General features: G+C 37.1%; 1 protein-coding gene across 1 annotated transcript in view; it reads left to right on the forward strand.

Annotated features, from left to right (window-relative positions):
• Nucleotides 1-5,547: 5,547 nt before the first annotated feature.
• Nucleotides 5,548-27,782, forward strand: part of LOC139133210 (latrophilin-like protein LAT-2) — a 58,241-nt gene continuing 36,006 nt past the window's right edge. The window contains exons 1-4 of the mRNA XM_070699680.1: nucleotides 5,548-5,744; nucleotides 21,470-21,514; nucleotides 23,371-23,404; nucleotides 25,967-26,034. Coding sequence (XP_070555781.1) covers nucleotides 23,371-23,404; nucleotides 25,967-26,034 — 102 coding nt within the window. The 5' untranslated portion in view covers nucleotides 5,548-5,744; nucleotides 21,470-21,514. The remainder of the gene's footprint in view (nucleotides 5,745-21,469; nucleotides 21,515-23,370; nucleotides 23,405-25,966; nucleotides 26,035-27,782) is intronic.

Genomic DNA, 27,782 nt, shown 5'->3' on the forward strand with positions numbered 1-27,782 from the left:
ATTATGGAACTAGATAGAGTTTCTGCCTGGCAGCTTCTCTTTTCCGTAATCAAAATTGACTATCAACGAAAGTCTCTATGAGTGCTCGCATCACTTCGAAAATGTGTAGAATGAGCAAGTTTCTAGATTGTTTATGTAATGCTAAAGGGAGTGTGTTTCCGGAGACAGTGTATCTGCTGCCTTCGAATAAATTATAACAGAACCCTGTAGTTTGTTATTATATCGCGTTGCGAATGATTCCACCTTGATTGAGCTAGAATCAGTCTGTATGTATGCCTGTCCATGTGTCTATACGTCGTTAGGAGGGTAGATGGGTTTGGACAGGCGGGTAGGTAAGTGGTATTAGTAGCTAGATGTATGTATGTATGTATGTATGTATGTATGTATGTATGTATGTATGTATGTATGTATGTATGTATGTATGTATGTATGTATGTATGTATGTATGTATGTATGTATGTATGTATGTATGTATGTATGTATGTATGTATGTATGTATGTATCTATCTATCTATCTATCTATCTATCTATCTATCTATCTATCTATCTATCTATCTATCTATCTATCTATCTAGGTATGTATCTAGGTATGTATCTAGGTATGTATGTATGTTGATGTATATGTAAGTGTGTATGTATGTATGTTAGACACGTAAGTCGGTTTGTCTCTAATATATAAGGTAGTGAAGGACGGAAAGAGAGAAAGATGAATGAATGAATGAATGAATGAATGAATGAATGAATGAATGAATGAATGAATGAATGAATGAATGAATGAATGAATGAATGAATGAATGAATGAATGGCCAAACTGGCAAGATGATGGTCCCGTAGTTGCTTTTCTGGTGACACCTGTTACAATAGCAATTCATTGTGGATGTACTTTGTTTTCGGTAGTGCATGTTTTGCATGAGACGACCGGGTTTTGCGTCCAACGTTAGTTAACACATTATTCAGACATGTGTTTGCTGGCGGGACCCTTCCCCTGTATAGTGGCATTATAGAGGAGGAAATTCTTTTCACGATTTGTCTGTACTTTAAAACGTGATAAATATACAACGATGGAAGGAATACAACGCGTTTCTGAGTGTAATGAATATAACACACCTCCACTAGCAGCATGGCGTAATACATGAGGGTAGCAGGGACGACCGGGGAATTCGCTCTATTCCACCTTTACAGTCTCACAGTTACATGTAAATTTCCAAAAAGAAGAGAATCTGAAATTTACTATGGTAGCAATAGTTTACTCGAAGGATGAAGGGGGATGTATAATTGGGTAAAAAACCTTAATTTTGGTATTAAAGATAAAAATTAATTCAAGTTCAAAACTTGACTCTATTTTTTGAAATGTAATATTTCACTTGAAAGAATAGAATATGTAGAAAAAAACGACTTTTTGTATTTTGCATGATCTATCCTCATTCTAAAATGTCATGGGTTGAAAGACGGACACTCAAAAAATGATTAAAAACATGATAAGCAAAATTAAAATTTCACAAAATTTAATCCAGCCAGAATAGAGTTAAATTCTTTGAAAACATTGAAATTGGGAGAAAAGAGAAGCTGGGAAATTTAACACTTCAGGTTCTGACGTCATTCGTGGTCACTCAATGTCAATCCAATACGGAGTCCCCTGTTAGAACACGAATGCCTGTTTCCTAGGAAACAAGCTAGGGTTACTCACTGTTTGCTTAAAACTTTCATCGTCTATTAGTGTGTTTGCCTGACACTAATGATACTGCATTTAAAAATGAAATGGTATCGTGGTAATGAGAAAATTAAGAAATATTATTGCGAGAAACACACATGATCTTTAAAAGTATAAATCATCATCAAATGTTTTGTTCATGGGCATTGTATCACATGGAAAGTATATTAAGAAACATTCATCATTGTGTGGATTGGATGGAGGTTATATCAATAAATATCAAAACTGACTTGTCTTTCTTTGTCAATAATATAAATGTATGTATAGACGCAGAATTTCTCATGTCATTCAAAATTTACTTCCTGATTTTGGTAACGCACGCAGTGTTGATATTAATCAAACATTGACAAAGACAAAGTTTTTCAATGTCTAATGTAGAAGTGTCTAGTGTAAACACGCTATCTGTATGTATATAATCTGTTATCTGTTCTTATAAGTCTGGCCTGTATTTGTGTAATACCGAATGTTATTGTCGATAACTGACTTTAAATCCAGACTAAAATTCATTTGTGTACAGTAATATTGCAGTTTTTTGTTTGCAAGCCGAAACTGTGTTTCAACATAATGTTAAAAGGCAAAGGTAAAAACTTCTTTTATGGAACAAAAATAACAAAAATGTTTTCAAAAGTTACTGCAATTTTCTCTTTCAGTGTTTTGTATTTTTACTTTATTCTTTAGTTGATGTTTGTTTCTGTGCCTTATTAAAGCCCCTGTAGCTGTGTGCATTGTAATCATCTTTCCAAAATCATCTAATCTTCAGGGCGATGTTTTGAATTCACATAAGCGTTATTGCCCTTGAAAAATGCCACTATTTCAATTCTTTATTGGCGCCTAATGAGCATATATATAAATATATATAAATATATATAAATATATATATATATATATATATTATATATATATATATATATATATATATATAATATATATATATATATATATATATATATATATGGCGGCCATATTTGAGTTGCAAATCCGACAGTTATTGAGTTGCTCAGATCCAAGTTGTGTGTTCATCATCAGTGTTTGGAAGCATTTTGCGAGTGGTATAGCCACAAACTGACGTGATTTAAGGTGTGTGTGTCTATGGAAATGAGGTCAAAGGTTATTGTCTAAAAAAGGGTGATAAATTAATTAGGGGGGAAGAGTTAATAATTGGGGCCACGTGACCCAATTTTCATGATATTCACTTCATTCTCTCTTAATTATTGTGCTATTCTTTCTCCATCCACGTCTTCTTCAGCAATAATGATGCCTTTGTAGAAGCAATATTGAGTATCAAAGGAGAGTAGGAGTTATTCATTAGTTTTTGTACTGACTTTCAACAACTTGGTCAGCTAACCCCGATGCCTGGGCCCCGCTGTGCTTCACCCGATACAAAAACTAAGCAGTTTGAAATTTTGAAAGTGATTCGAAGAAAGTGAAAATTTATTTTATTTTAACTTTATTAATTAGTCAGTGCCGCAATTACTAGGCCTCTGTTTTATACAGCAATTTTGGCGTCATCACTTACTGGCTATACCACTGTTACATGTAGTAACGGTAGAATGTGGCACACTGGCCCCGGGGTCGTCCCTGCCGCTCCCGGGACGTGGGATAACGCGACCAAGCCGATTAGTATGTAGGGCATGGAATATTCGTGGAAACCAAAAATCCGCAATAGGGCTCATCGCATCAACGCCTTGCAGATATCAAACACGGGATCCATGTAGTGTCCATGGGCTCCTGTGCTAACAATGTATGTGCTGTAAGGTTTATTCGGAAAACTCATTGATTTGTATCACAAGCAGAATAATATGCTCCACCCTTTTAAGGTAGAACGCGCCTCGGGGACAGATAGGTTGACTCTCAAATTTTTACAATTCTTTTTTTTTATATATATATACCACTTGTGGGGGTTCAGTTTAAAGCTCTTAGTGTAAGAAAACTTTTCATCGGCTTGGTTTTTAGAAATTCGAATATTTCATTTTTCCCCACAGAGTTAGGGATGGCGGCCATTTTGAATTTTAAATATCGGTAAATCTTGGGTTATTTGTTTCTCTAGTACCAAAATTTGCACGGTGACCCCGATTTTTATTCTTGATTTTGAAAGAGAATGGTTGAAAGATTCCTTAAGGAAAGTTTGAACAAAAGTTTAAGTCTTTCATTTTCGAGGCGTATACTATCTTAATTCAACCACATTTGATTTGTGTAATTACCCAGGCAGAAGAAAGAGTGTAGTGCAATGTACTTTACTAATGCGAACTATATGAACTTTTAGCAGGAGAGCTGCAATTCAAAATGTTACTATTTTGTTATTCTCTTACATTGTGAAGTTGTTATTGGAGATTTCTAACTAGGAAAAACATTCATTGGAAATTATATCTGCAAAGGGACAATAGTTAGGGATGTATAGTTGTTTCCCAATCAACGAATAACAATCTACTGTTTCTAAACTTATATTTTTGTTTCAGCGTTTGCTGGGAATACCGTCTTTTTATTAAGATTTAATGCTCTTGGACTGAGAGCAATTTTTTTTTGCAACTGAGGTGTACAAACCACAGATTCGTACATCGACCCACTTCTGCAACTTAACAAATGTGTATTTACGACTGAGCTGTCCAACCCGCTGTACTGGATTAGCGCTCTAATTTCTAGCCTGACCAAATATCTCGGTTTTCGTCGTTTGAACCGTAACAAACAAAGTCCGTAATCTCTTCGACTGACAAAATGATTTGGAACACATCACAAACAGGCATTATGTCAGGATTTTACTCGATTATCCGATTACTGATTCGTGTACACAGCATGATTGATGCTCCGTCGAGATCCGGCAATGATGCGGTCCTCACCAGAGCGGTGCTCTCTCGCTCAATGCATTCTCCGGAGAATCACTTTGATGCAGATTGATTGTTTATCAATGACCAGCTCATCAAACTGAGTACTCAGAGATTAGGAATATCAAGGACAATTTTTCAGGGGAGCTTTCACGCAGTTTTGAGATTGTACCGTTCATTTTCTTGATGCGATGTATTTGATCAAATCTGGCGCGTTTGGCAGCTTTCCAAGCTTTAGTTCTGTTTGTCCTCAAAGTTTACACGTTACATACACAACTCTACATTTGCGAGACGTCAAAGACAAAGGTAAGGGCATTTTCGGAGTTAGCGAAAGGGGTTTTAGGACAACGTCATATTTCTCTCGGTGATCGGTCACGTGGGCTGTTGCTGTCTCAACCTATATCCAGCCTGCCAATCATGGGTGTCAATAATGCTAAACATGGTTCAGGTTGCACAGTAACACGTGGCTTCACGCTGAGTAGTGTCAGCAACATTCACAGCTTGCAAAATGTCTACTTGAAGCTGTTATACTATAGGTGACAAACGTGCAGCATTTGTGAATATGTATTGAGGGTCCTACAACGGCTACGGTTCACAGTTGAATTCGTCACGAATCTTCCATCGAACAGGTTTTTAAACATGGTAAATGCACATATCTTACAAACAACACCGTACTTGCCCTCAAGAAGTTATGCCATTTGCTCTGTAAAACACGTAGATTTTCGAAAGTCCGGACGTTAAAGTATCATATTTAGTCTCTCCAAATATTTGAATATCGACACAGAACTTTTTGTTCGACATCCTTGATGTGCACGTGTTTGTCCAGTTATGTCCTGAGTAAACACCTTAAAAGTGGTACTCTGAATTGAATATAAAACAAAGTTTGCGGGATACGTATTTCAGGAAGGTAGACTTGACGAAAAAAAAAACGCCGCTTCAGATCTAACGTGATATGTGCGTATTGCAACATTGAAACGTGTCATATGACGCAGTCAAGCAAGAGAGACGGGTATCATGAGAACCGTGATGCACTGAGGAACACAAGCTGTAACGGCAGCTGCCAAAGAAGACACCACAACGGTTTGATGAAAACTGTCGATTTTTCAGGCCTGTCGCATCAACCAAGTCGCTTCAAGCTTGAGTGTTCTTCAGGCGAACATCGAACAAGGAAGAGATAGAAAGGCAAGTTGTGAAAAAAGCTAACGCCTAAATAGGTGAGGATATTTCGTCTTTATGTTCGATAGTTTGTATGTGCTGAATATTGGTCGCGACACTTTTCACGTTTGTCTTTCTGCATGTTTTACAAATATGAGCTTTGCGACCGGCCCTGGTCGACGTACGATAATTTTCCCCCAGAAAAGAACACCAACAGAAAGTAAATGCTACATTTGGTTTAATTGTATGTTTCAATCTGTAACCCTGATTTTTACCGTTCATTTCTTTTACCCCTCAGTTGAATCTGTATATCTCTCTATACATCCAAAGAAAGTATGCCACTACATCCGGTGTTCTGATGGCGCGAAAAAAGATCAAACTTTGTCAGGGCACGCACATATCTCCTGAAGCAAATAATTATTTCGTGCCATTAGTAAAAGTCAATTTTGTCACGAACTTTCTTATTTAAAATCAGCATTTAGTGACCGAAGGTTTGTATGTAGCCTAGTCATGCAGTGAAATAATTCCGATGTATTCCGTTTTCCTCATAGAAAAGCATACGTCGGATCATAACCCCTTCATCGCTGTGATTAGGTATTGAGTTTGTAATGGGTTACCGTGTTGAGGCAAGTAATTGCCACCCTGTATAATTGTCTTTAAAAAGACACACATATTACTGAGTACATGTTTTAAAATCTTTGATGTCACATTTCGTCTGAGGTTTTCTGTTTTCATGATACAGCGATTAGTACGGATCGAAACAATGTCTTTTTGAACTCGTGTTACACTCCTTGTGAACAGGATTGCTGAAGGGCACTTGTTCTAAATGGACCCGGAGGTTGTTGAAAGGGACGTGTTACATATTCAATACATATGAACATAATTGGAGTTGAGAAGTTCCTTTGCTACTTATGCTACGTCACGACTTTCTCTGAATGAGAAAAAAAACCCTTTAGACCCTTTGAAATTATCTAATGGTGTTTCTCTGCAACAGTGACTGTGGAGGGCACGTGCTCTACGTGAGGGCGCACACTAATGATGTAAATGTTACAAATGGGTGATGCTGGCTATGTTCCTGGCGACGAAAACAATGACCTCGTTCTGATACACTAGTAGTATGGTGATGGAATCTTTTGTACAGGAGAGTGAAATTTTTCACACAGAATATAGTACAGAAATATGAGGATGGTTTACAAATGTTTGGAATAAATCGAAAATTACTCTTTGCAGCCTCAACTCATTTAAACATCGTTAAACATTTTTAATCATTGCTTCAAAATTGACTGCATAAAAACTATTAGGAATGGCAGCACGCAATTATCTAGGTGACAAAAAGATGATTTAATATCAATATGTATATTTCGGGACATCGTTTGAATCGAATATTCGTGCGTTTGGGAGAAATGATTACTACAGTACAAATTTTGACATCGTACCTTGAGCGACAATATTTGTACTCTCCGACGCAAGTCTGTATGTTTATTCCTTCACGACGATTAAAAGCATAGAATATGGCATAATGTGAGCGTAGTGTTGATGAATTACAATACTGCGACAATTTAGTCTTGATGAATGGCAATACTGAGATAATTTTAGCTGATTTCCTGATAAGGAAAAAGTTCCTTCAGCTCTCAAAGTTGATCAGACAAAACGCTTAAATATCGCGATAGGGAAACACCACTAACAACGTATTTTGAAAACCGATACACGGAACCATCGTTATACAAGGAGAACATTATGTAGCACCGTTCTCTAATTTTTCGCAAGGGACTTTCATTTGTGTAGTGTCGTTTCAATGGAAAGCCTAGTAAATTGGAATCGGAGGTAAGATATTCTTATTTATGGTTTAATATCCCAAAGCCCATAAATAAATAATGAACGAATAAAGATCTTATAAAACCATTGTTGCGAATGAAACTCTGACCAACGACTTAAGGTAGTGAAACGATGCATATGGTATCTGATCGTTGTTCAACCATGTCACTTGGTTCAACGTTTCATGATGGACAAATCTACGCCAAAAGAATGTGGGTCGAGTCTTTCATGCTATTAACTGTGTGATTTGAGAGATATTCTGCGAAATCTTTATGTATAGCTACATCAAAGTCGCGGACGTCGCATTGTTATTGGCGATATGCTCAAACTTTGACTATGCATGCATATAATTGAATGCTATACAATTACATCGGTTTCGATTGATTAATCGTTATAGCCTGACCGACTATCGCTGTATTTTAGGAGCAGTTTAGTATCAAATGCAATACACTATTTTAGATGCAACAAGTGGATCAGATCTGACTGCATCACGCAGTTTCAAGAACAGAAGCGAAAGCTGTGATGTGATTTCACCCATTCAACTACAGTCGGGTAGATGACAGGAAATTTTGTGAATTTGTCCAATAATAAATATTACTCTATAATTAAATCTTATGACGAAGATTGAACAGTGTCGCAGTATTATATGGGCGAATTAGTGAGTTGGACAGATGGTGTATGTTCACTGAACTTGAAACGCCCTTGATCGACAAGTCGCCATTTGTGAACGGTTTTACTTCAGTAAATTCTCTGAACCAGTTCGGATCAGACATTGACGCTGCTGCAAAGCAACAGCCATTCACACGTCTACAACTCCAATTTATCACAGTCACACTTTGTCAACCTTTGTCGAAGATCACGCACTACGACCGTGCAATCAAAAACCTACTATGGTGAGGCTTGACATCCATGGTAGAGATAAAATAATAACGAGCTCTTCAAGCAAGCTGTTCGTTCATATTAGATTTAATAATTATTTATCACATAAGCTTGACTAGTCTGTCAACCTACAGGGCATCTTTTAAATTCAGGTCGTCAAATGGAAATAGCTACACGTTAAGTCAGCCAGTCAGCTGAGGTAACCGAGCTGACAAATTATTTGTGCCAGGCTGCAGGAAATGGCATACAAGATATCGTGTATTCCAACAAGATCGTCTGATCAATAAATGATGGATTTGTTTAAGGTAGTTAGGGCTTCGAAATTGAAAGACTTAAACTGTTGCTCAAACTTTCCTCAGTGAAACTTTTAATCATTCTGGTACCAGAGAAACAAATTACCTGACATTTACCGATTGTTTGAAATTCAAAATGGCTGCCATCCCTTCTTTAACTCTACTCGGAAAAATAAAATATTCGATTTTCGGAAAACTAAGACAGTGAAAACTTTTCTTAGCTTTAATATGAGGCCCCTTCAAGTAGAAGACCAGAAAAGTAATTTAAATATTTGTTAGTCCGAATATCTGTCCGGAGTCGCATTGTACCTTAATATGCTGGATGATGGAACTTTTTAAATTTATCGATTAGTATCTGACTTTCTTTCATAATAATTGACGTTTAATGTGCATATTCTAATGACGCATAATAATAGTCGAATTATTCACTTATATTCATTTTTTGGATATTTACACTTCAATTACTACATACTAATGTTTAAACGACGGTAAATGTACCCATCTTATGAAAAAAATACGAATTTCAATCTAACTTCGAAATACTTTTGTTGTGATAAACAAATATTGCGCCCACTTTTCTTTTATGGCCTTCCCTGTCAAATTCCTAGAAATCTATATATGCATGCGTTGAGCGTGGACGTGTTGTCACGGTTGTATCACTGAATTTGTGTAGTGTCAGTGTTTGTTGGTTAGTGTTGCTTGCATATTAATGAAGTTATGCAATATCATTTTTCCCGTACCATGATGGTTTCCCTATGGAGACGGTAATGACAGTGTAGGCATATATCAAGAAATACTGCACAAAATTTCATGAAACTTTTCACAGATGACAATCTCAGAACATAATGATGATACTGTGAGTGTCATGTCAATTATCTGCTCATTTGCATATTTAACGAACTTTTGTTATTAGTGACATAACTCTGAAATTCCTGCACCAAACTTGATGATACGTGCAACAAATATTGATCTGATATATATCTAATTATACTTAGAAGCATTGGGCAGTGTCATGTTATTAATAGCTTATTTGCATATTTTATGAAGTTTTATAATTAGTCATATAACTCTGATACAACTTCACCAAATTTGATGAATTCTGCTGCAGATACTGATCTGACTGATATCTAATTGTGGTGTAAAGTACTTAGTAGTGTCAAGTTAATTAAGGGTTCATTTGCATATTTAATGAACGTTGTAATTAGGTATATAACTCTGAAATTACGGCACCCAAGTCAGTGAAATCGGGTACAGATATTGATCTGATAAATATCTAATTGTACTGACAAGCATTTGGCAGTGTCAAGTTAACAAATAGCTCATTTGCATATTTTATGAAGTTTTGTAATTAGTCATATAACTCCAAAATAACTGGACCAAATTTGATTTTCTGCTGCAGATACTAAGCCGATAGATATCTAATTGTGGTGTAAAGCATTTAGTTGTGTGGAGTTAATTAAGGGTTCATTTGCATATTTAACGAACTTTGCAATTAGTGATATTACTCCAAAATTACAACATTTACATTTGATGAAACTTGCTACAGATATTGATCTGAAAAATATTTAATTGTACTGAGAAGCATTGGGCGTGTCAAGGTAATAAATAGCTCATTTACATATTAAATAAAGTTTTGTAATTAGTGATTTAACTCTGAGAGTACTGTGCGAAAGTTGATGAAACCTGGTACATATAATGATATAACAGATATCTGATTGTTCTTATTACATGCCTCACACGGTTGTCCATTATATTTGTATGAATTGGGTTTATTGACAGGAATATTGCAAAACATAATACAATAAATCCTCGTCAGAGATAGTTACTCTGGCAGTAGACTGTATACACGTATAGTCTTATCAGAAGTCTGTCTTCCACTCCGCGTCGTGTGCTCAATTGAACTGCTGTCAGAATATACAATTTCTGTCTTTGTTTTTGTGTTTTGGTAAGTGATTAATCTGAGGTCTGCAAATGTTGCGGAACATCTCCTTGCTCGTCGTCGTTTGAGACAGGTCAAAGGTACAATTAATTTGCTCGTCGTCGTTTGAGACAGGTCAAAGGTACAATTGTTTTACACAATGTCATAACAGTCAAAAAGTATGCAGTAATTTATGTCATACTGTATTATTTCATGCGTCCAGTAGTGTCTGATAAATGTCAATACATGTCGAGTCATCAGCAGTCAATTTCAATGCTTGATAACTAAGTTTGTAATTTTGTCAAACTCAAAATCTGTACAAGTCATTCATATAACACGTCATTCCTTCCATTCAGGGGTCACATTAGCACACGTTGTTCTGTTGAGTAAATGCTAAAATTTTCTAGTCTGTTCACTGGATATCAACACGTGACCACATTCAGTTCATATCTGGTATATCATCTTTGTGCAGTGTTTCCATGTCTAAGTTTATAAGCGCCACCATTACATCGGAGATGGAATCTGATACCAGAGTCTGGGAATGTTAACCCCTCAAAAAACGAAGACGTACTACCACTGTTTCGAAATAATACATATAACATACATAAAAGAGTAGAATATTATTCCAGTTCAATCGTACTCTCAGGTAAGACACGGTCCCTCTATCCACTGAGGGTAAGTTAATCTATTTGCGCCTCCGCGTGAAAGATGTCCAAGAAAGCAAATAACATGGTCAAGTTCATTACCCTAAATGTGTAAACCGTTTTGTTTCATACGTATATGGTACTATCGTCTATCTATTACACTGCATTGCATCACATGCTACTGCGGAGTTCACGATGGACAGATGTTTTGAACCTCTGCTCATGTAGGTCTATCTGATACAGAAACGTTGTCGGGGCATATTATTTGAGGCGTGTTTTTGAAAGAAAAGCGTTACCGTAGCGTTCTAAGCGACTAATCATGTCTCGGGGCATCTTTACGCAGCGAGGTTCGGCAAAGCATACTCAAGAACTGAAATGTGTATACCGTCTGGACTTAAGAAAGAGTATTCAATCAATCTTCGCCCTAGAAACAAATAGTCTTCCTATCATATGGTCAGTATACAAATGTATTCTGGGCATGAAAAATTACATCATGCAAACGTACAAAGATGATGATGATGATGATGATGATGATGATGATGATGATGATGATGATGATGATGATGCACTGGTTACACTACATTTGCACTTCACGTAGAAATGTCAAACAAAATGTATGTTCTAATAATCAGGATATCACATATCAGTACTGATTAAATCAAACGCACGGACGGAGATGTAATAAATCATGTACATTGCAAATCAGAGTGAAGCCACATCGTCGCATCGCGTTGCATAATACTGTTTTGTGAAATTAATTTGACAAAGTATTTCTCGAAATTTACGTCTGGTTTGAAGACTGGTTGACACTCTTCGATTTCGAACTAAAGGGGTTGGGGGTCTCTAGCTATTCTAGCATGTACTTTATTCCCAACCATAGCTCTAATGACTCCCCAGGTCAGTATAGATTTATGCTTCACGCCAACTGGATCCGCCATTATTCACTCTTGCCACAGTTTTAAGATTACCTTCGTAATTTACGAGAGACGGCAGTATTGTGGCTGTTGTCATGGTCATCACGTTAGTATAATGATGACAAACGGTCTCATTTATCCCTTACGCTATCTGTACCCACTAATTTTCACTTGAGCTGAAATTCACGATTACCTTCGCAATTTTGACGACAGCAGTTTTACAGTCATTGCAGTGGTCATTGTATGAATATCAATAGTGAAAAGGGGGGAAATGATATCTTTTTATGCTTTCGTTTCACACACAGTAGGTCAGGTCGTCCTTGCCCTGACCCAACATAGCGTAAACCAGTGTACTAGATTGTAAGGCTCCCTGGAAACGAAGCTTAATAACAAATTGCAATTTCGTGACCCGTGACTTCACTTCTCACATGCCAGTCTTTCTGCGAAGGGCTAAACACGCTCTGATGTCTGTAATTTAGCAAATTGAAGTCCACTGGCTCGACTGCAACAAAACCACTGATTGGCGTAGCAGGACTTTTTATTGACCATGGTTACTAGCGACATCCGTCAACAGGTTTGATTGAATGATAAACGGCCACGTGTATAATGTTGTGGTATATATGCTATCAATGGCGCGAACTCGAATCATGGCACGAACTCTGGAATCATCTGCGGCAGCGTGTTACAGGTCTAAAAATCCTGAAATCATCGGCCGACAGATTTTGAGCGGCAGAACCCTGACGTCCACGACAACTCGCCATGTAGACGAATAATATCTACATTCCATATCAGTGTTTCTTGTTAGCGAAGGAATAACATTATTTGATGCACTTTAAAAAGTTCAAATTCATGGAATTAAATGATTAAACAGACAATGGAATAATTAACGAGACATTAGTTTTTACCAAAATGGCATTTGAATTATACCACAATTGATTAATTAAGTAAGGCACAAGTCCCCAGAGTCAAAGTCTCAAACGATTGTCTAGTCTACGCGCCATGTGACCTTCCTTGAATGCAACAATTTTCTAATTAAACCCTGCGATATTTTGGTCGAGCTGAAAACTCCGTAAATTGAAGACAGGATCTACCTAATGCATGCTTGGCATGCTTTGAGTCGTAACGACAGTAACTGGTGCTTCCAAACGTACTTGGTTTGGTAAACGTATGGTACGTCAGTGTACAAAGACGTCGACAGCAAAAAAGAGCCTTTGCAATTCTAAAAGTCTTTTCAAGAAGATTGCATATTACCCTATAAAATCGTGCCAAGTCTTCGCGACAAAGTTTGTCAACGATTTTCAAACATTAATCATACTTGAAATGTAAGTCAGTTGCATATTATATAGTTTCAAATTGATAGACTGTCGTTTTTATGCTTGCGTTTATACATATTTCTCCAAGATGTATCTTCTTTGTGTACAAGAACCAGTAGTTTCTCAACTGTCTATGATTAAAAGGAGTCATATGTCTGCTACAATAAAAGTTATTGCTTACGCCTTAGATTAATTTCAAAACTGCAACAATTTTCCAATGCCCGTCAGCTATTATGTATACAATTTGCAAATTATGTCCTGAAAGAAAATATGAAATTCTAAGGAAGGCATGACAGAATTTGCTCATAACTGTGTGCATCCTACTTTGCTTAAAGGGCAAGCAGCTGTAACTTTTGATGATTTTTTTGCTATCAATATTATTCGAAGTTTTTTATGTCCTCTACGGTTTCTCTCAAAAGCATGTCGCGAGATAGACAGTATCCAGCTTGTCAGCCCAGGCTGTACATGCGCAGAATAAATTGTTATTATTGACAAGTGAATTCTGGTCCGGACTAGAATTTAAATGTAAACAACGCTGTGTTTATAGGCTAAATAGAGTTGATGTTTCAACATGGAGTAGAAATTGCAATTTGCATACAAATCACACGCAGTGTAAAAACGATCAAGACTTACACCTACTGACCCTTTAAACCAACACAAACATTTCCACACATTAAAGTATAGGTGTGTCGCAAATCATTAATTAATTAATTAATTAATGAATTAATGAATTAATTTATTTATTTATTTATTTATTTATTTATTTATTTATTTATTTCATGTATTTATTTTATTTATTTTATGTATTAATGTATTTATTTTATTTATTTTAACATTCAGTCATTCATTTATTTGTAAGTTAATAGTATTTGAAATGTATCTCACTCGGTAACGCCTTACCGACAACTAAATATACATAACACTGAACAATCGATGTTTTTTTTCTTATTATGGCCATGAAACTGCGCAGTAACAAAAAATGCCTGAAGGTCAGGAGAGCAACAGTGCAAAAACCAGACATAACGAATTTGCATACAACATTTTGTGTTAAAAGTAGACATCGGTTTCCATGGGAATGTGATATGGATGCGTACGCAAAGATGTAATACTCAAAATCTCATTTTGACATAAAATGTATTTCGGCTAAACATAAAATATGTATGCTATCTATTCTTCGAAAAAGAGGTTTTGTTCATAGTGATGAGCTATTGGAACATTTTTTTATATAAAGTATGTTATTTAGTTTTGTCCACACTTACGTTCGGGCTCTATTACCACATTCTAAATGACTACAATATAAGAATATAGCTTTTCCTGAGTGGAAGCATGCGTTGTAAAGCAGGTATCTCCGAAATATTCTCTAAAACATTTCTACATTAATTTTCTGTCTGCTCGTGAAACCATGTTTTATTCGGAATGTAGTGATACTTGGTCACGATAATGTCAGGAAGTTTGTTATTTCGTGAAACCGTCAAAAATCTTGCAAACGTTCTTAAAAAAGTGTATCTTGGATCTTTTGCGTCCTGCGTCTACATTACCTGAATATCTTCATAATGTGGACCGATATTCAAATTCAAGACAGTATACAGTCACGTGATGCTATCTCTGTTTATACAATAACGTCATACTGATAAAATTTGCTAATGACAAGGCCCTGGTTGAAAGACTCTCTCAGTCATTATTTTCTATTTATAGGTTACTTAAAGTCTTGGTTTGATCAAAGCTTGCTTGAATTAATTTGATAAAACTGAAAAAAATGTATCAATGGAGGGTAGAAGCAGGCTCTGGACTCCCTAAGTCGACCAATAGCTGTAGGAGGAAAACAGAATGAAAGAGTGTCAATTTTTGAATGTCTTGGTGCAATTTTAGATTTGATATATCGTTTTACAGAAAACGCTGAATTTGTTTTTAAAAAAGCACAGCAGCGCTTATTCGTCCTTAAAGAGGCACTCCCACTTGGTAACATTTTTAAAACACATTTTTTTAATGCCAACGGTCGATATTTGACGTGACGACTGCGCGCGAATCGCGAGATATCGATAAAAACATGTCATTTCCCGAGCGTATGTTTCACATCCCGAAGTTTACGATCGTTTCTGATTTTGACCCGAAATCCCCCGAAGGTTTGTTGTTGTACTGATTGACGATATTCAAGGGAGTCAACAATAAGTTCGAATGACGCAATTAATTTACTTCCCACTGCAAAGACTTTATATACAGCATTATGCCATTACGGGTAAGTTTTGTAAAACTTCTCCTTAGTTTTTGTCATTTTCATTATTCTAAATTAGTTGTACTATATTTTTGTTCAATACCACATAAACATCAGATTTTACGTGTCAAATATTAGCCGCCTCCGATGACTACATTTTGTCGTCTGCCACACAGTACGCCGCGCGCGTGGTATGCGTCTATGCATGCCACTCGGCGGCCGCTATGTATCAACCGCACGAAACTGTGCTAGTCACCTATGCGAATTCTGGTGGAATCAAACTTTGTTTTCCGTTTTTTTCTCGGAGTCAGCAAGACTCGACTTTCCCCCATGGGGCATGACCGATCACCGACGCGAGCGGTACTGTGGCATACAGCAGCGTAAGCGTAGACTCGTACTCCATAGCTTAGTTAACAATGGCCCCAGTGCCGAACGGTCGATGTTCGGAAGCTGAATTTAGGTGGGCCACCGGAATTCAAACTTTTACTTTTTTGAGTCAAATATCGACCGTTGGCATTAAAAAATGTGTTTTAAAAATGTTACCAAGTGGGAGTGCCTCTTTAAAGTCTTGGTTTGATCAAAGCTTGCATGAATTAACTTGATAAAACTGAAAAAAATGTATCAATGGAGGGTAGAAGCAGGCTCTGGACTCCCTAAGTCGACCAATAGCTGTAGGAGGAAAACAGAATGAAAGAGTGTCAATTTTTGAATGTCTTGGTGCAATTTTAGATTTGATATATCGTTTTACAGAAAACGCTGAATTTGTTTTAAAAAAAAGCACAGCAGCGCTTATCCGTACTTAGGAAACTGAGAGGCTTTGATGTCAGGATGAAAAATTCAGTAACTGTGTATCGTTCGCTTGTTGAGGGCGTTTTAACGTTTAATATTGTCCCTTGGTACGGAAATCTTTCCGTTAAAAACAGAAGTGACTAGATTAGCACTAGTCAGTCTGGCAGGAAAGATTGTTGGCATAAAACAAAGGCAAATTTCTGAATTATACCACCTATCTTTGAAAAGGAAAGCCATTACGATTCATCAGGATTAAGCACATCCACTGAGTACTGAGTTCAAAATCCCCTGTCAGGTCGACTATTTAAGGTATCCTTTGCTCGTAAAAACTTGTACAAAAAGTCTTTTATTCCGTCAGCTGTGGCAGTTTTAAACTCGGATTTTTACGTAATTCATTGACTTTTTGCAAATTGTGTGTATGCGAGTTTTAATAACTGTGTGTCGAGAGCTTTTTGTTGCCAGTGGAACATTTTCCATTTCTGCTTGTTTCATTAAATGAAGAAAAATGTTAATTAAATTGAATTGAATTGATGGATTAATGTATTCCATCACAGACACAACATCACATAACGCCAGCAGATGACGAACAACACCCTTGATAATCAACATTTAATGATACCAGTGGTAGGCATTTAGAGTTGATCGTTACAGAAACACCCAAGGATTATTCTCCTTTACTGCCTTTTTAATTGCTGATCTTAAATGTCACGATATACGTGTACGGATATACGGGTATGGATTTATGCCACACATCAGGGACATCGGAACAATGTTATGTTCCGCACAAAGGAAGCATGGATCACGCAAGCAGAATTTATTGTTCACGTTCTATAACTTAAAAAAGAATAAAACTGGGTTTATCACAACTGGTGACCTGCTGGGTTGTCTGTCACTTACTGAATATAACTGTATTTCAGTGAGTGACGTAAGAAGAAATATGGTTTATAAAACTTGTTTTTCGGCAGTGCTTGCGACTGTCTAGCCGAAACCTGCTGGCGATGGCATTGTCCTAGTTTGGAATAAATTACTTTTCATGACATCATTAAAATGGGGTTTCGCAGGGCAGGGCTGGTCGTAACGTAGGAACACAGCATTTTGTGTTGTTTGTGGTCTATGAAATCATCAAAACTTACTTTTTGTCGTCTGCATTATCTTTTCATTAGTGTTGCTGCATCAATGTGGGACAGATAGACGGAGGGGTCGATCGATAGAGGGAAAGAAAATAGAGATGGATCGATAAATACATGGAAATAGACGGACAGACAAACACCAAACCAGCTAGAAAGACAGACAGACAGAGATAGACATACAGACAGAAGATAGTAGCTAGCTAGCTAGAAAGATAGAAAGATAGACAGACAGACAGACAGACAGACAGACAGACAGATAGATAGATAGATAGATAGATAGATAGATAGATAGATAGATAGATAGATAGATAGATAGATAGATAGATAGATAGATAGATAGATAGATAGATAGATATAAGGGTAGGCATAAGCAATGTTCGGAACAAAATCGATATGGTGTCTGTTCGTTAGATTGTGTTTTTTGAGGTTATTTCAAATGGACGCTGAAAGCATTTTTACTACATGGCACATGTGAATATCCTTTATCCTATTGAATCGGGCCCTTTAATTCTTTTTGTACGCTAATGATAAATTCTACAATATACCAACGGAACAAAGTGGTAATTTAAATTATATTTACAAAAAAAAACGGTAGTTGTATGGCTATAGACAACAATAGTGATAATATATGATTGTAGATTTTAGACAACTACATCGATAATGTGCGTAAATTTGTCCGAAAAAATAAACCACCACAAACAGAAAGCTAAATTTATGAAAACGTATGATGTAGACCCGCCTTATAAAAACACCAGGTTTGCCAAGCAGAACGGCTCCATTCGTGATATCGTTGCGTGAGGGGCGGAAATTGGGAAGTAAAATAGGCAATGTTCTTTTTGCGTGGTTGCACCAGCGCTGTAAAAATCCTATTAAAGTCACACATATGTGATATTCAAATCCACATTTTCTTCTGGTCGTGTATCTTTCATTCATAAAAAAACAGCACACTTCGTGTATGGGATTAGAAAGGAGAAATTCCATTCCGGTGATGGAGTTTAATTCACGGGGATATATATAACATCGAAAATCTATCAAACAATTTTACGGAGATGGGTTTGTTTGAAACAAACATTTCTTTGCGCATATTTGTAATAAAAATCGTGAGAATTCCATCACCATGTCTTAAAAAAACCGGCATTTTTAGTTGGATGTTCATAAAAAGACATAGAATAGGCATGGTAGTTACGACGGCTTGGAATTCCAATACCGTTCTGGTTTGACGAAAGACTTGGAATAATCAACGCGCTCTCGATAACAGAACTTAGCGTACACGGTACGAGTGCAACAACGTGTGAAAATTATGGGTTAATTTCCGATCTCCTTACGAAATTTCAACCTCAATTACTCTTGCTTAGTTGAATTCAAATCTAGGGTCATGAACCAGAATGAGGTTCACCATTCAAGCTCAACATTTGAAATTGCAACTATTTTTCGTAACTTCTCTTCAGATGGTTACATCCATTTTCAATATGATAAATTTAAATATGAATGTTCACCACAAGGGAGTGAATGAAGGTTTACGTAATTTGCATAATGAAAGTATGCGGTGTAAAGGCGAAACTTGCCATTACAAATTCAGACATCAGATGAAACATTTTGAAAACAGAGAATTTAAATACATCAAAATTGAGCGATCATCGTCTCATAGGGTTCACACTTGTTTACGTTGTGCACGGCTGACTTTCACGTATGGAAGTTGGCTCCGGAGGCAACCCATGGTTCAACTCTAGAATCGGTCGAACTGCTCTCTCTTTGTATATGAAATTGATCACCTTGCTTTAACTACCTTGTTTTTGTCTCGGCATATGGGTCCAATGTTTCTGCTCTACCTTTTACTGCTTCAGATGTCGTCTCCATAGTAACGACAGGTCGTGCCTCTGAGCGATCTTATGGATGAGTGGAAACATCTCCATTTTTATTTTGTTTCGACTGAACAGAGACATAAACCCGCGTAAAGTTTACGACCGCACTGTGCAATTCACTATCCTTCCTATTTGCATCTGTGGTTTTACGGTAGGTAGAAAGTCGCGTCCTCCTTGCTGATAGTGAACAGAAATAATGCACGAATAACGTTACCAACGAAGCAACGGTGTGCGGGCAATGATTGAAAGACATGTATCAGTGGCATACGACGACACCCCGTTCAGTCTACATTTGCTCGTATAGTTCCCATGCAAGTGCATGTGTTCGAATGTGATATTCAGCTGTTGGTCAAGGGTTAAATGTATTGCTACCTACTCAGTTTTTCCTAAATTTTAGGAATTTCTCTTTTTGATTGCGGAAGAGAGCAGGTCAAAGTTTCCTTGTATTAACTTCCGACCAAACGTTTGAAACTCTCATTTGAGAAGTGTGGTTTCTATTAACGTAGAACGCGCCTCGTGGACAGATATTCGGACCCTCAAACTGTTACAATGCTTTTCCGATATACCACTTGTGGGGGTTCATTTTAGAGCTCTTAATGTAAGAAAACTTTTCACCGTCTTAGTTTTTCAAAATTCGAATATTTTATTTTTCTCAATAGTGTTAACACAGGGATGGCGGCCATTTTGAATTTTAAATCCCGGTAATCTTGGGTTATTTGTTACTCTAGTACCAAAATTTGCACGATGACCCCGATTTTTATTCTTGATTTTAAAAGAGAATGGTTGAAACATTCCTTAAGGAAAGTTTGAGCGAAAGTTTAAGTCTTTCACTTTCAAGGCGCATACTACCTTAATCAAATGAATCTTTCTTATCACCTCAGATACCTAGTACCTATCACATGCAATCAACAACAGGCATTCTATACGACATCCATTCTGCCTGGCAGGGTATTTGCTCGCCCGTGCTATCATAGTAATGGAGAAGAGATACCATCCTTCTCGCAAAATAACATATGGAAATGCACTTAGATGAACTTCACCGATGAAAGGAATATTTTGTTGACCATATTTTCCAGTTGGTGTGTCGTTCCAAATTTAGTATGCCATGCAATTTGACATATCTCTAATAAAACCAATATATTCTTCCGAAAATCCGCCGAGAAGGAGTAATGATCAGATAAACGAAAATGTCATTGAAATTTTAACATCTATTGAGAGCGGCATAACCCAGCGAGTTCCCATGTGTTCCTTGGCTTCCGCGGTAGCCGCACAGGCAGTCCATTGACTATTGTAAAAACACATAGATATTTTGAAAATTCTATAAATTGTCTCCTTTGATATACGTATGTGTACATTCTGCTTGCCGTTTTACAGTACAGGACACGGCAGTGTGTTCCCTCGGTAGCTTTGCTTCTGCTTGAGTTTGAGGTTTGGTATCGCACAGGTGGCCAATATGCACACCTGACGGACCTCAGGAAATGAAAGTTTACGTTATAGTTACGCGAATGCAGCATTGGTTAATGGCTGTCTAGACTCTCTCTCAGTCCACGTCTAGAAGCGAACTCGTCGAAGGAAATGAACAAACAAAGTTTTAATCTGTCGATTTTCCCATCCAAACGTTTTTATGACTGTTTCTCAGAACAGGCAATCGTCTTTCACGTGCGTAGAATAAAGTCCTTCCACTGAATATAGATAGTCTAGTCTATTAAGATACAATAGTTCTTTCCCGCTCAATTAAGCTCGCCTTCCCATCAGACAGTTTTACTATCTCTTATCGGCTAATCACGCCGGATCATCAAATATATGACGTCATTCCTTTCTCCGCGGAAGTGCATTACCCTGGTAAATAACAATTTGATAGAACTGTTCAAATGATTACAAGATTTCCGCAGCGATTAGTTTAACGTTTAATGAGGGTCATTGTTCTATAAAAGGTCGTGGTTTCCAAATAAATAAAAATACATCATTTTTGATATGTTAGACTCACATTAAAGGGATTTTTGATGAGTTTACAGGTAAGACGTGATGGCATTTCTCGTATTAGACGTACTTAGTAAAAGGTAAGCATATTCTATTAACCCTTTGAGCGCCAAAATCATTTTTTGTCGCCTTTGTAAAATATAATCCGGTCAAAGTTTTTTTTTCAGATTTTTGCCAAAATTTTGATGAAAAACTGTAGGCTATGAAATGTGATGTCCCTTTGGTCCAAAATTATCAGAAAAACTTCAGAAAGATACAAAAAAATTGGTAAAATGTCGCACTAAAATTTTGGTGGGAAATATTACAGCAATCAAAGGGTTGACGGCAGTCAATTAGGGATAGATCACATAGATATTGTTTTGGTGATCTGCTATAGGCAATGTTCAGTACATGTTGATGGTATCAGTGAGAAGTTTTCCTGTGATGGTGTGTTTCATAATTAGAGATTTATAAAACCGATGGAATATATTAGAACAGTAACTTATGTATTTCGTTTTTTAAGGAAATTCCTTAACTTTTTACGCAGTACCTGCCTCGAAATTGTTAGACTTAAACGTTTTGCTGCAAACTTTCCTGAAGGAAAAAACTTTCAACATGATTTTCTATCAAAATCCAGAATGAAAATCCGTGCAAACTTTGAAACTGTGGAAACATATTACCTTAAAATTTATCGATATTTTAAACTCGAAATGGCTGCAATCCGTATGCTAACTCTATCGGTGAATAGTAATTTCACAAAAATAAGATTGTGAAAACTTGATTCTCTCAACGAGCTTCAAAATGAGCACACACAAGCTGTAGATCAAAGAATATTGTAAAACTTTGAGAGTCCGTATATCTGTCCCCGAGGCGCATTTTACCTTCGGAGCATATCTAAAGGTCAGAGGATTTCGATTTGACGATGATATTACTAGACATCAGTTTGTAGTTTCAGTCTGGTCCTGCCTAGATCACTAAGGCCTTCGTTGTTACTTTGTGTTGTGAAAACAGTGGTAACTTAAAATACCAAGATTAACGCACCTTTACCGGTCCAGGAATACCAACGGAATGAAAGTTGCACGAACAGGAAAAAGACAGGGAAAAACAGTAAAAAGGAAAATTGTAAAACGGAAGTTTAAATGTACGAAGAATAATTATTATCGTGAATAATAGGTCAGAGGGACATCTAGAATTAAATTTTTGCTTTCATGTCGTTGCTGGAAATCTTCTATTGACGGACATATGGTTTATTTAATTTGATATTAAAGTGGAGGAATGCCGAACTACACAGATTTTCCACGATGTTTGTAAATTGTACCAATCCGCATGCGGTTACGGTGATACGTCCGAAATGATTATTCAATTTGTTAACACCATGCGCCCGGGAAAGCTCATTCTCTCACGTGACTAATTCGGCCAATCTTGTACCATAAACTCAAAACCGATGCACTATCTTTGGCGGCAAACAGGTCCTATTTCTCGACGATACCCGTTGGGGAGATATTTATTATATGTACTGTACAAGGAGACGATAGTTTGTGCAGACTATTCCTAGTCGGATATCGAAACTAAGCACGCCCTTCAGAGCAAGGGTAACATATCGACAGCCTCAGGGAGGCAACCTGCGTTGTGAACTACATTTCAAGGACGAATAATCTACGTTCGCTTACGGTGTTCTTTCCGTGCACAGGGACACAGTTTCGATGTGAGTTACCCTTAAACACAATGCCCTTCGAGTCTCTTTTGAAATTCTTTTTGCCGTACGATATATATCATTGTGTCGAACTCAGACATAGAATATGGTTATCTATCTTGAACTACCAATGTGCGCTATTAAAACATTGAAAGTTTCCCCTTCGTTCATCTGTTATAAGTATTTCAGAGCATCAACACTAAAGGTAGTTGCTAATTAACTTCGGCGATTTTGTTCACTGCATTTATGTTTTTCTTCTTTCAGATGACGATGCAAACGACGGTTCTGCTTCTGACAGGTACGTTGAAATCAAAATCAAAATCTGCCTTGTGAACGATTGCTAGAACGTGATCGACTCGATGTCGAGTCCATGTCAAGTTGAACATAGTATTTTTGTGGCTTGTACCTCAGACATTCACTAGAACTATAGCGTTATTGACCGTGTGCAAAATCTACAATTACAGCTGTAGAAGTAACTCTCCTGGTCGCATTTATGTCCACAATGCTTGCATGGCGCGTTGTCATAAATGTTCGTTGCTGGTCGATGTATACTCAGCGTACCTTGACCCTGCAAGCAATAATACCCACCCATTCACAAAAAGGGAATAAAAAGATCGAAGAATTAAGTTTTGGAGAAAAATGTATTGATATTACCGTATCTAAATATATAGGTACAAAGGTGTATCTACAGTAAAGCATTTAAGGCAGTATGCGCCTCGAAAGTGAAAGATCTAAACTTTTGCTCAAACTTTTCTCAATGACACTTTCAACCATTCTCTCACCAAATCAAAAATAAAAATTTTGGTACTATAGAAACAAATTACCTGTCATTGAAATTCAAAATGGCCGCCATCTCTCTGTTAACTCTATATGGAAAAATTAAATTTTCGATTTTTGAAAAACTGAGACAGTCAAAATATTTCTTACTCCAAGAGCTTTAAAATGAGGCCCACAAGTAGTGGATCAGAAAAGAATTGTAAAAGTTTTGGAGTCCGAATATCTGTCCCCAAGGTGCGTTCGACTGTAAATACTCGTCTTACATGTATATATGCATTACCAGTTGTAACCTGTGTAAGAAATTGTTCACACGCATACCAGGCAAGACAGAAAAATATTTGGCCAACACTAAATAAGTTTCACAAATCACCTTAATCCTAAATGGTCACGTTACTTCACAAAAGCTAGAAAGACACTCTAAAACTTTGTAAGATAGAGCCTGGTATTCCTCAGATGCGCCGAATACGAAAACCGAGGCCTGCGCAAGTGTGATTTATGCTAGCAATAATAACCAAACGTATTTTAATCATGAGATGACCAGTGTCAGTAAGCGATTCCCTTGTAACGAACTTGACGTGTATGTATTATTACATGCCTCGTATATATGGATTCAATGGTGACTCATTGATGATGTCGCGGGCCGCTCAGTCATCAAGTCATCATTTGACCGAAAGTGACCCGGAACTATTTTCAACTTGACCACTTCGCGGGATTTAAAAATGATAAAATGCTATGTTTTACAAAGAAAATACTGTTTTTACAAAATTTAGCGAAACAATTGGATACACCGCATAACAGTGATTTAAATATATCAATGCGCCCTTCGATGGCGAAAATCTTTCTACTTTTCCAACAGATTTTCGTCTAACATGGAATAAAGCATTTAATTGTCATTGTTATGTAAAGACAAAATTTATGGGAGAAAATTATGCGAGAGAGGCATGTAATAAAAACATTATTGCCCAAACAAGGGACTTTGTACCCTAGAGGCAGGAGACCATTTGCCCTCCTTACGTCATACAAATGATGTCCTATCCTCGGGCACATAGTCACATGTGCCATAATGTAACTTGCGGTATGAAAAATAAACGTCCCCGACATTGAATTCTCTACGTTCGCCTTTTCACTGAAAAGTAAAGCTTTTATCTCTGCTAAACACCTGCTGATGTTTCTTGGTTTCCGCTCATTTAGTTTTTGCTGCGTCATTTAACATCAAAGTTTGATTAAAAAAGAAAAACTATGTAAAATAACGTTTTAATGGTACATTTGCTTGACTTGTTGGTAGGTGCACTGCAATATATTTTTTTCTTTTCCTCTAATAATCGAATTTTGACTGTGATGGTTCGGCAGAAAATAAATGAGCGAAACGAATACATGAGCGGGTGTTGCTGTGCATTTCATTTCACCGAGTCATGATGACCTGTTGGAAGATATATCGGTAATAACAATATTACGCTTTCTCACTGTTAAGGCAGGTTCAGTGAGATTAATTAATTGAAGTAAATTCCATTAAGCTGGCAACTGACATTCTTTTTCTCATTGAGTGATTAAACACATAGCAAAACGAACATCTGGGAGCTGATGAGATTTCGCGCCCTTTTATCATGGCGCCAATTATCTCGTAGAATTGACCATGAAATTGCACTACCGGGGAAATAAGTTCATTTGAGAGCTCTACAGGTGATATTCCTAGAAATCGCTTCGACAATCGAGGTAATTATAACTCTGAATAGGGAATATGAAACGAACTTTAAAGCGCAGCATGTGGGCCATTAACAAATAATTTCATTTATTTTTTTCAAATATTTATAATTTGTTTATGTAATATTTTTAAACGCAAATCAAATGTAAAAGCTAAGCCTCCGATGTCGTTCAAGCTAAGTTCGTCATTCAAAGATTGGGGAATCTTTAGTTGAAAACCAGTAAATAACAAGCCACTCTATCCATTAAATTCAGTTTGCTGCCCGAGGAAGAAAACGCGAGTTATTTTCAAATTATGCCCTGAAATCTTCTAACGGTTAATTTGTGGCTTGTTTTATAATCTGACTAAACATCTATTGAAACTATACCTTTTGTCTTGCAGTTGCCGTGGCGACGATCTTCGCCTCCGAGAATGGAGGGACGACGAAGACTGGTTCAGTGTTCCGAGGGGTAGGCTGCATTTCGACTAGTTTTGAATATCAGTTATTTTGTTGTTGCGTTTGTCATTCTCGTATTTTTTTTAGTGAGCACAAATAATAAAAAAAGAGGTCAGACGGAGAAGCCGCATTTCCAGCTGATTCTGATATCGCAGTGGACCGATAAAACGACTTTATCGAAGGGAATAGCTGGCATTTTCGCCCCACACAGATACCATTAAAGGCCCAGTAGCTGTAACTTTTGATGGTGTTTGTTCACTACTCGTGCTTTTCATGTCAATTACAGTGCCTTGTCCTACTCCTAAAAAGCATGCTGAGATGAACATTATTCAAATTGTCAACTCAGCCTGTATATGGGTAAACCACATTGTTATTATTGACAAGTAAATTCTGGTCCGGACTAGAATCAAATGTAAACAATAACAGACTGAGTGCAGTTTACACGCATAAACACTGTGTTCACAAGCTCTAGTGGTTGTTCCAACATGCTTTCAGGAGCAAAAGAAGAACTTGCAATCGACATACAAAAAAAAATATATAGTTAGAAAAAAATCATCAATGGTGCGGATACAACAGGAGCACTAAGCGAGGAGAAGCAGCTTGTGCTACCGTTGAATCGTACTCGTGGTGCCCGTGTATGATGACCATTTATTACACAGTCGTCGCACGGACACTGCCTTCTTATTGTAAACAGCTTAGCCCATGAATCGTTCTTGATCTAGTATAGACAAGGTATATTGCACATTAACTAAATCCACTAAGCGTTACGATTGTCAGTTATCCTGTGGGTGGGGGCTCGACATCTTGACGTAACCGACAGCAAAACTCTGCATGTAAACTCAGCGCCGTTCATTAAACTTTCCGCGAAGCAAACACATCCGAACGATTATTGATTGATTAAAGGGGTTGTGCTCCGAAGGGCACCATATCGCTGCTTTTCATGAAAATCTAATACAGTCAAAGAGCAGTTCACTGAAATATATTTTAAATTCGGAGGGAGGCGGAATCCGTTCATTCGGATGCCATCGAGTTTCGTTTTATAACCCATCGATATAAATCAATTTACAAAGTCTGAAAATGCGCTCGGTTTCAAAGGGGAGCAATCTTCACATCTTTTGTTGCGTTTATACATTCTTTTTCTGTTGATTAGAGGCGACAATTGTGTTTATAGCCGGGATATATTTCACAAACAAAACTATAAAAGTATACCTCCTGTAACCTGCCGTGTTTGCGATAAAAAAAGAGTGGGATGAAGGTGCGCGAATTTTGACATAATTGTTTTCAGGCATAATTTTAGTCAGTGTAAATGCGTTACCAAAATGTAGTCCGTCTAACTAGGTCCAAGTTAGCAAATTTTCACGATTCTGTTACTTAGGAATATGTGTCCGTTCACCTTACGTAATCGTTATCGGGTGACTCCCACTTTCTCCTCCGTCCATTATCAATATTTTCGGCAAATAGTGATCTCCTTCTTAAGACGATTCGTGCCTCGAAACAGAGAGTTTTAAAACTTTTCCTCAAACTTTCCCCTGAAAACTTCAAACCATTATTCTTAATAATAAAGACCAGGGGATCGCCGTGCAGAGTTGAAGACTACAAAACAACTAACCTAAAATTTGCCTCTCTTGAAATTTATAAATGGCCACTTTACCTTGTTATAACTCTATGGAGAAAATTAAAATTGACTATTTTAATAAAACTTTAAAATTTCATTTTTCCCTGTAGAGTTAACACAGGGCGGCCATTTTGAATTTCTGTCAG

This window comes from Ptychodera flava, chromosome 5 (genome assembly GCF_041260155.1).
Source record: "Ptychodera flava strain L36383 chromosome 5, AS_Pfla_20210202, whole genome shotgun sequence".
Classification (NCBI taxonomy): domain Eukaryota; kingdom Metazoa; phylum Hemichordata; class Enteropneusta; family Ptychoderidae; genus Ptychodera; species Ptychodera flava.